This window comes from Myotis brandtii, unplaced genomic scaffold (assembly GCF_000412655.1).
Source record: "Myotis brandtii unplaced genomic scaffold, ASM41265v1 scaffold303, whole genome shotgun sequence".
In the NCBI taxonomy this organism is placed as follows: domain Eukaryota; kingdom Metazoa; phylum Chordata; class Mammalia; order Chiroptera; family Vespertilionidae; genus Myotis; species Myotis brandtii.
The window spans coordinates 467,782-477,765 of NW_005361573.1; the positions used below are offsets into that span (position 1 = coordinate 467,782).

The 9,984-nt window shown below is 48.9% G+C and overlaps 1 protein-coding gene across 1 annotated transcript in view; it reads left to right on the plus strand.

Moving 5' to 3' along the window:
• Positions 1-9,984, plus strand: part of SSH1 (slingshot protein phosphatase 1) — a 48,132-nt gene that overhangs the window by 32,112 nt on the left and 6,036 nt on the right. The window contains 4 exon segments of the mRNA XM_014542419.1: positions 1,843-1,889; positions 4,736-4,882; positions 6,210-6,410; positions 9,399-9,957. Coding sequence (XP_014397905.1) covers positions 1,843-1,889; positions 4,736-4,882; positions 6,210-6,410; positions 9,399-9,957 — 954 coding nt within the window.

Here is a 9,984-nt window from a genome sequence, read left to right on the forward strand (position 1 = left end):
CAGACTCTTGCCATCCCTTCTTCAGGGGCTAGCACAGGCCCCATCCAGATACCTCCAAATGGGCTGCAGGCTAAAACCCCCAGTGACTAAAGGGAGCGTGCTCACCAAACCCCAGAATTATGCCTGGGAATCGCGAGACGTGAGAAACAGCACGGAAGGCAGACCCAACAGACACCTGGAGCGCAGCTTCCCCTCTGCGTGGCCAGGCAGCCGTGGCTGTCCGCAGAGCCCAGTGATGCAGCCTCCATCGCCCGCTCAGATTTTCTTAAAGCTGTAAATCTCCATAGAAGGCAACTGGCAAGTTTTCAAAGTCAGAGACTGTAGGAGAGGGCACGTTACTAAAATTAGAGGCAGCACAGCGTAGTAATGAAAGCCCGCCCCTCCGGGCCCAGCTCCCACTCCCCGGCCTGATGGTCGTCCACATGCGTGTGTCGTGAGAGACGGCTACTGGGTTAAATATACATACTTAATGTACTTACAGATGTCTGCATACGTATTTCACGTTAAGATGATTATAAATGTGTGGGTTTGAAGCCCGTATCTAGATGAAAGCTATGTGGCAGCGCTGGCCTCTGGTCTCCCGAGAAGGTGCCGGTTCTCCCTGGTGGAGGCAGCACAAGGCACCGCCGGCCCGTCTGCCCACTAGGTGGCGATCACGGCAAGAGGACACTCGCAGCCTTAGAGAAGCGCTAGTTCCTTTTCCGTGTGGTTGGTGCTCTATGTCACTTTTTCCATGAGAGATACCAAAGGAATTTCTGTGTTTGAGCCTCTCCCTCCAACATGGAAATCCAACTGGCACCCACACGTGGCCAGTCCCCGCAGGTCCCTGAAGCCCCTGCCTCTGCGGGGTCTGCCCTCTGGGAAGGGCAGTTCATGGGGGGACCACGCAGGGTTGTTGCTCTTTATGATTCTATTTTTGTTTGCATTTCTGAGGAGCAGAGTGGTGGTTTTTTCTTTGTGTCCTTTGCACGCTCAGAAATGGAGGGTTTGTTTTGTGTTTTTTTGTTTTGTTTTTAAATACCGTTTTTTAAGTATAAATTAAAATGTTACAGAGAGTTGGGAATATAAGTAAGTCTGAAGAAGAAAATGAAAGGCATTCCTAATTTCGCAATCCAGAGGTCGTCACAGTTAGCATTTTGGTATATTTATTTTTCTGTCTCCTGGGTTTTCTTCATGCGTGTGTAACTTTTTTAAAAAGGAAAAGAAAAGGGAAGAAGCGTACTGTTTGTGTTTACGCAGATTTGTGTCCGTTAAATTTTTGTTGTCATGATGTGGTGTTTCCCTGTGTTGTGAAATACCCTCCAAAAGTATGCGTTGTCTGCATGGCTCCATCATGTGGATCCACCATCATTTGTTTTACTAATTTCTCCCTGTTGGACCTTGGGGTTGTTTACCCTATTTTGTTACTGTAAATAACCTTAAGTATCTTTGTACATAAATCTCTGTGCAAACTCTGGGTATTTCATTGGGGTAAGGTTTTGTAAGTGGAATTTCCGGGTCAGAATATTAATATTACCGAAAGACCTCCCGGAAAAGGTAGGCTAATTTCTGCTGTAATTAGAGGTCTGTGGAGGTGCCCCCTCCTGAGTCAGAGGTCGGAGGTCACTGCCTCCCATGAGAGGACCCTGCTGGCGTCTCAGGAAAGGAAGTGGTGAGAGGGGAACAGGTTTTCCTGAGCTTGCCCTTCCCCTGTTGTGCTGTGGATGCCTCGGGAACCTGCCTTGATACCTCTGTTCTCTGAGGCCAGCGGCCCGTGTACCCACCATCACCATGAGGGCTGTAAGCAGTCTGAGGCTGACGTGTGACACTCACGGGGGTTTAACCGTGTGCTCTGTCCCCCAGGGCTCTGAATGGAATGCATCCAATCTGGAGGAGCTGCAGGGCTCAGGGTGAGTCTGCTCCCCTTGTCTTCCCCTCTCCCTCTCCCTCTCCCTCTAGGCAGCCTAGGAACCCGGGCTCTGCCCCCGAGGTCAGGGCCAGCCCCGTGCTGCCTGCCTGTGCCTGTAATTGCCTGCACCCCAGCAGCCAGGCTGGTCTGCATAGCTACACAGATGGGCTTCAGAATGCCACCTCCTGAATAATTCATGGGTTTAGATTTTCCTGGGGTTTGTGTGATGGTGTGTGTGTCCCCCAGAGAATGATCCTAAATCACAGTCCAGTGGGATAGACGGCCTGGATGCTGTGCTGGTAGGGCCACGAGCCCCCGCCCACCGGCCCACTGCCCTGCAGAGCTGCCGAGAGGCCCGGTGTGGACATGCCTAGCTGCTGGCCAGTCAGCACCTCTGACCCCTGAACTACCACTGCTGGTTCTATCTGAGCTTCTATCTTTGGGCCTGGAGGGAACCTTGAGCTAAATACTCAGCATTGGGCAGAAACACATGCCTACCTTGATCTGAGAAATGCCCAGCAGCAGGAATAAAAAAAATGTTTAAATCTAGACCTTCAAGAACAGATGTCTGGACATTTAAAAAAAAACACACAACACAGCCACAAAATCACCGTCCTGTGGGTCTGACATGATGACATCCTTGAATTACTGCACTTAAAAATCAAGACTAAACAAATCTTAAAATATATCTTTAGAACTGCCGGTTAAGATGTGTTCTCTCAACAGAAAGTATTCTTAAAATGTAGGGTGATGCTGTCTATGCTTTCTGTTTTCCTTGGAAGAAGTAAATTATTTTAAAGAGTAAATTATTTTAAAGGTATTTTTTTAAAGCATTTGTTAAGTATTCACTTATAAAATCTACTTGAGGTATTTTCAACCTCCTGAAATTGCTTTTGCCTTCCAGGAATATAAGTGTTCAGTTTAGAGACCGACAAAACCTGGTTAGCAGACCCTCTCAGCTATTTATTTATGGCCTGCCTTGTTTTAAAAAGGATGTAAAGTAGTTCCCAAGGACATAAGTAATGGACAAATGTATTCTGCTTTTTAACTATTTAAAAGTGGAGACTTTGTTTTTTCTTAAAGCCTCTGTATGCTCAGAATAGTTATGAATTTTGAGACTTTGAGTTTACTAGGTGTCCCGGTTAATAATGTAGATTTTTTTCAATAGATGGAGTTACACATATGTTGATGTATATGCGATTTGATATGTATGCTATTTTGTTGTATTGACAACAAGCTTCAGAACTTCATATGTCAAATTTTCTGAAGGTGTTAACATCATAGATATTTTTACACTTAAAAATGTCGAATTTCGTGCCCAAAAAAAGAGCATTTGCGGGAAGTTATAATTCATTACTTTATTTTGAAGAAAAGTGCTGCTGAAAGTTATCGTATACTTCAGGAAGCTTATGGTGAACGTGCTCTATCTCAAGATACTTGTGAACGCTGATTTAAACGCTTTAAAAGTGATGATTTCGATGTGAAAGACCAAGAATGTACAGGTCACCCGAAAAAGTTTGAAGCCCAACAATTCCAAGCATTATTGGGTGAAGATGCGTGTCAAACTCAAAAACAACTTGCAGAAAGATTAAATGCTGCTCAGCAAACAATTTCCGATTGTTTACAAGCAATGGGGAAGATTTTAAAGGAAGGAAAATGGGTGCCACATCAACTGAACGAAAGACAAATGGAAAACCGAAAAGTCATCAGTAAAATGTTGCTTCAACGGCACGAAAGAAAGTCTTTTTTGCATTGAATTGTGACTGGTGATGAAAAGCGGATTTATTTTGAAAATCCCAAACCCACAAAATTATGGGTTGATCTAGTCAACCATCAACATTGACTGCAAGGCCAAATCGCTTTGGAAAGAAGACACTGCTCTGCGTTTGGTGGGATCGGGAAGGTGTGGTGTATTATGAGCTTCTAAAACCAGGTGAAACCATTAATACTGATCGCTACCGACAACAAATAATCAATTTGAACCACACTTTGATCGTAAAACGGCCAGAATGGGCCAGAAGACACAGCAAAGTAATTTTGCTTCATGATGCACCATCACACACTTCAAAACCAGTTAAAGACACGTTAAAAGATCTTGCCTGGGAAGTATCAACCCACCCGCTGGATTCACCAGACAGGTTTAAAATTTGGATACTGGTTAAAAATTCGGATTTTGTAATCAAAGAAAACAGGATAATTTCAAGAGAAACATCAAAAGTGCTTTATTCACAGTAATGTCCATCCCTAGCTACACATTTCCCCCATCTTTCAGGTAATTTGTGGATACCGTCCCAATAGAACTTTTCTTGTTTTGAGGCAGACCATTCAGAGACCCAGTTTTCCACTTCTTCATACGTTTTGAAGTGCTGCTCAGAAAGTGCGTGTGCCATCGATCAGAACAAGTAGTCATCTGAAGGAGCAATACAACAAAATAGCATACATATCAAATCGCATCTATATCAACATATGTGTAACTCCATCTAGTGAAAAAAATCCGCATTATTAACCGGTACACCTAGTAAAAATGCATTTAAGTAATATATATTTACCTTCCAGAGTTAACATTGCTTAGCAATGCTTTGAACTGTTTTCTTTTTGTAAATTTTTTATAAAGAAGTTTGTTTTTTATTATAAATAGAATACATTCTCATCATAGAGAGGGCATGTAGAAAATACAAAAAAAAATTACTATTAAGCAAAAAACAGAAGTCCTACCATAAATATATATGCCCTTTAATAATACATATTTGATTTTTTTCTCTGTTCAATTTTTGGTTATTTTGTTTTTCGTAGCTCCTCATTCTGGTTCTCCAAATGTGTTCTTTTTTTCTTTTTTTGTCATTGCAGTGTTGACTACATCTTAAATGTCACTAGAGAAATCGATAATTTCTTCCCTGGCTTATTTGCATATCACAACATCCGAGTCTATGATGAAGAGACAACAGACCTTCTTGCCCACTGGAACGAGGCGTACCACTTTATAAACAAAGCAAAGTAAGTGGGCGGAGAAGCCAAAGAAACCGGTCTGAGGGAGAAACTGGCGGGTGCTGGGTGGGCAGAAATTAATGACAGCCCAGGGCACGGACATCTCCTGGCTTTAGGGAGCCTGGGTGTCTGGTGGCCCCCTGACTTCAAACCACAGGACCCCTCAGAGTTGTTGATCTCCAGGTGGGGGCCCGAATGAGCCGGTTCTCTCCCACCTCGCATTGGCTGTGACATTTGGCCCGTTTCATCATCAGCAGTGCAGAATGGGACAGACCGTGAGCCCGTCATGGTTTCACGCAACTCTGGTCCTCACCGTATTCTCCTGCGGAACAGCTCTGCCTTATGCAGTCAGAACAGAGAGGACCCCTTGGAACCTCATCTTCTGCTCTGCACCCCTCCAGGTCAAAGCTGCATAACCTGCTTTTCCCTACGTGTCTTCATAGTTTGCATTCCTGGGGTAGACAGCAGACCAGCAGTCAAAAAAAAAAAAAAAGGCACTGAGATTCGGTGATGAATTTTAAGCCTGAGGTAGGAGAAATGAGCCTGCTCGACTGACAGGCTGGCTCCTCCTAATGTAAACAGGCAGACAGGTGGGCTCGCCTCCCGGGCACACAGAGCTGCCAGGTGCTGCCCTCTCCAGCCCTGCGCTCCCTCACATTCTCCAGCAATCGATCCGGAGGAGCGCCGTGTCTGGCCTTGTCCTATCTGTTCAATCAGCCGTGCCCGGGCCAGCACTGCCTCCTCACAACCTATCCCAGCGACGTGGGAAGATACCCACCTTGTCCCTGAAGTCCGCCCGAGCCCCATCCTCCCCTGGCTTTTCTCTGTCTCGGCCAAGTCCGTGGTGCTGCTAGCCTCGCCCTGGCTCCTTGACCTCCTGTCTCCCGAGGGCCTTGCGGCTTCCGGTTCTCTGACCCCATTCTTCTGTAGTAACCCTTCCCCGTCTCCATCTGCTCTAGCTGCTGTGTATCTAGAACTCTGTCTTGCAGATCTCTCTTTCGCTGCCCACTTGCTTCCCACAAAAGGGTTTTTGGTCTCCGAGCCTATCCCAGCAACGTGGGAAGATACCCACCTTGTCCCTGAAGTCCGCCCAGATGTTGAGCTCTCCCTGCAAAACTTGCTGGGCAAGGAGAGGTTTATCTTGATTCCCCATTGTGTGCTAATTGATTTCGCAGGGAAGCGATTTCCTTTAGAGGGTGTGTGGACATGTGCTGCGTAAACATCGGGACTGGGAGCATTTTGGCAATGACATAACGTCAGGGTTTAAAACTGTCCGTTGTGGAAAAAAAACAGAGAGCACGAAGTTCAGCTTCTTTAAAACTCTCTCCCCCGCCAGGAGGAACCACTCCAAATGCCTGGTACATTGCAAAATGGGTGTCAGCCGCTCCGCTTCCACGGTCATCGCTTATGCGATGAAGGAATTCGGCTGGCCCCTGGAGAAAGCCTACAACTACGTGAAGCAGAAGCGCAGCATCACGCGCCCCAACGCCGGCTTCATGAGGCAGCTGTCTGAGTATGAAGGCATCTTGGACGCGAGGTGGGTGACTGTCTGCGAGGATTGGCAGGACTGAGCTCGCGGAGCCGCCGTCAGCCCGCAGCAGCAGTGGCTTCCGCAGCCAAAACCCTGACGCAGGGGAGGTGGGGGAGCCGGTTTGAGAAAAACAACTATTGTTTGGCGTTTGATGAGTGGTTTCCAGGAGGGATCTGTTCTGATGTTGTTGGCACGCACGGCTGTTTTGCTGCGGGAGGGAACGGTGCCTGACTCCTACTCTAAGGCACGGCTTTGTGCGCGGCATGGGCATGTGGGTGCCCCGTTTCCTGAGCATCTGCTTTGGGCCGAGCGCTGTGCCAGGCTTTGCCGCAGGGCAGTGCCCAGGACTGCGGGGCAGGCGGGGTTCCCCCCACTGATGAGCAGGGCAGCTCAGGGCAGGCTCGTCAGCCCCCCCAGCCTCAGCTCTTCTCCTTCTGAGTAAAGAACCAGCACCCACCTGGTCGGGTGGTTGTGAGATGCACATGAGTACAGTCACCTTGCGGAGGCTCTGCTAGACCTGGCTGCAGTAGACGGGATGTCGTTTTTCTGCATTTTGTTAACGTAAAAAAATCATTGAAACCTGTAAAGAATTTTTGTGAGTTTATTTGAGCCAAACTGTCGACATATGCCGGGAAGCAGAACCTCAACGGATTGAGATAATGCTCCGGAGAATGGTGGGGTTACATCTGCATTTATACATTGCAGTCAAAGGAGGAACATAGGTGGGTTACATGAAATTCATTGGTGATAGATTGAGGAGGGATAAGCAAAGCAGGGAAACCCCTGGGATTGGATAAAAAGTAAAATGATGGACACATACTTAGGTGGGTGCAGGAACAATTAACATGATGTTGAAGGAATTTGTGGTATCTGTCCTGGGGCCCAGCACATTTGGTTGTGCCCCAGGGGCTCCAGATAAAGGGAAATCACAAGTTACCCAGACATTTCAAGGGTATGTTATCATAGATGCAAAAAGACAGATAGGCTCAGTTAAGGTAAAGGTTGACCTTGTCAGTGAAGATACTGGCCTAGGACGTAACTGCCCACCATAACTGCTTTTAGTTAAAGTTTAATTTCAGACCATCCTTTGTGGTTACTTTAGGTCTCCGAGTTTGCAGACTGCCATGCAGGCCTCCCCTGAGCTTGTCAGGTCAGCATGTGGCCCCTTTCGTCCACAATTTCTAACCCCACCTGGGAAGGTCTGCGGGGTACAGGTTACCCCCACTTACGGGAGGACAAGGTACTGACGCTGGGGGTTAGCTTGCCCGCACCTCACAGCCAGGGACAGCAGAAGGGAGCACCTGCCCAGGTGTGTTGGCCTCCAAGGCAGGGAGGCCCCGAGGTTCTCCCGCCCGTACCGGGAGGGGTCCTCCAGCCACCCCGGGGGATCCCTGCTGTACCCCAGAACTCACTGTCTCTGTCCCCCTCCTCCCTTTCTGTTCCGTCCGTAGGAGGCCTCCCTGGTTATTTCTGACTGGTGCTGTTAGGGAGCCGCAGGCTAAGTCTCGGCCTCTGCCCGCTTTGGGGAAGCAGGTTTGGACAGGGTCCAGAGGACAGCTCCGGACATCTCCACTGTCTAGCAGGGGCTGGCTGGACAGATCCCCAGGCAGGGCGGAGGCCAAGGCGGAGAAGTGTGCACCACCGAGCCCTTCGGCCACTCACTCCACCAGTGCCCTTTCAACCCATCCAGGGGTTTCCAGGCTGGGTTCACAGCTGCGTAGCCCCATCTGAGGGCCCCTGGCCTCGCCCAGAACATGCCCAGGGAGCAAACAGTCATGAGTGATCCTGACACTCTCTTGCATTGACCGACAATAGCAGATCCTTCATTTACATTCAATTCTCTCATCTCAACCCTTACAACCCCATGATGTCTGTATTGCTCTAAGGTTCGTGGAGGTGACTTCTTTACCTTACTTCACTATAAGCCTTTCTCTTTTTACCTTTATGTTTTGAAAATGCATCATAAAAATAACACCATAGTATTAGAAGACAGAGACAGTGGGCGGGATGTCCCGGATTCTTTTTCCGCCGGAGTCGAAGAATGAATCCACAGACAGAAGATGTTATAGCAAAGGTGGAGATATACTGAGGAACAAGTACAGACTCCCACTTGGGGAGGGGAAAGGGGTCCCACTGAGTTCCTTTTCCCTGCGGCTTATAAAGGCTGCAGGTCCTTGTGCCTGGATATCCCCTCTGATTGGTCACTATTCCCTTAGACTGGTTACTATAGTAACTCCTGAGCTCAAGGTCGAACCTCACATGGGACATGTGAGGTTCTCCCCCCCCTTCCTTCCTTATTGTTTTCCTCTTCCCTTTGGGCTTTCTTCTACTCCTTCTGGATGAAGGGCTTCCTTCCTTTATTTTGTAAATATAGACGTTTTGCTGTTCCCAGCTCCCTCATTCTATGGAAATGTACCGGTGCAGCTTTTCAGCTTCCCTATTCTATGGAAATACACCTGCTGCTGCTCTGTAGCCCTGTGCTGCTTCCATGGTCCCCTTCATTTCTAAAATTTCCTAAAACCTGTCTTTTTCACCCCCCAAAAAATCCTGTTTCACTATAAACAATATTTATAGTTTTCTGGAATCTTCCCAACTTTATTCACGTGCATTACGTACTCACATTGCTATATTAGTATCACTATATACCGGTATGTATGTAAATATTTATATTGACAGGTGGAGAAACTGAGAGGTGGGGCATGAAGTGGCATGACCCGATGAGATGGGACACTGGCTCCTGATAGCATTTCCGGTCTAGGTGCCCTTCACACGTCTGCCATGTTGTCGTCACGTGACAGTCCTTTAAGGTTTCTCGCGAGGGCCACGATGATTTTTGGGTCCTAGTGCTGCTTCTCTCGTCCTTTCATTTCTTGGGGACAGATGAACAGAGAGAGGCTTTACGCCAGCCTCGCTGGCTCCCCCTATCCCTACCCCTCTTCCCAGGAGCGCTGGGCCCTGGCCTCTGATGACCTTCCTCTGCCCTTCCTCCCCCAGCAAACAAAGGCACAACAAGCTCTGGCGCCAGCAGACGGAGAGCCGCCTCCAGCAGCCCGTGGGTGACCTCGCGGGGTCCGGGGACTTCTTGCCAGAGACCCTGGACGACACCCGGGAAGCCCGGCTGTCCTGCTTGGACGATGCTGCCCAGCCTGGGTTCCCAGGAGGAGGAGGCCCCTCTCTCTCCTGCTGTTTCCGGCGGCTCTCAGACCCCCTCCTGCGTTCCCCCAGCGACGAAACCGGCGGCGTGGTCCAGCTGGAGGATCTGGAGAAGGATGCTCTGTTGGAGGGAGCAGCTCAGCCTCTAGCAGTGCCCACGCCAGCCAGACCTCCCCAGGAAGGCCCCGGGCCCCGTGAGAAGGAGGTGAAGAAGAAACCGGAGTTCGGGAGCCCGAAAGCCCACAGTGGCCCCTTGCCAGCGGTGGAGGAGATGGAGAGGGAGGAGGCTCCCGGAGCAGGGCGGTGGGGGAGGTCCCCAGCCCAGCTGGATAAGAGCCTGCTCAACCGGGAAAACCTAAATAATAACAATAGCAAGAGGAGCTGTCCGGACGACTTTGAGGTAGGTGTGGGGCCAGCATGTGGGGCA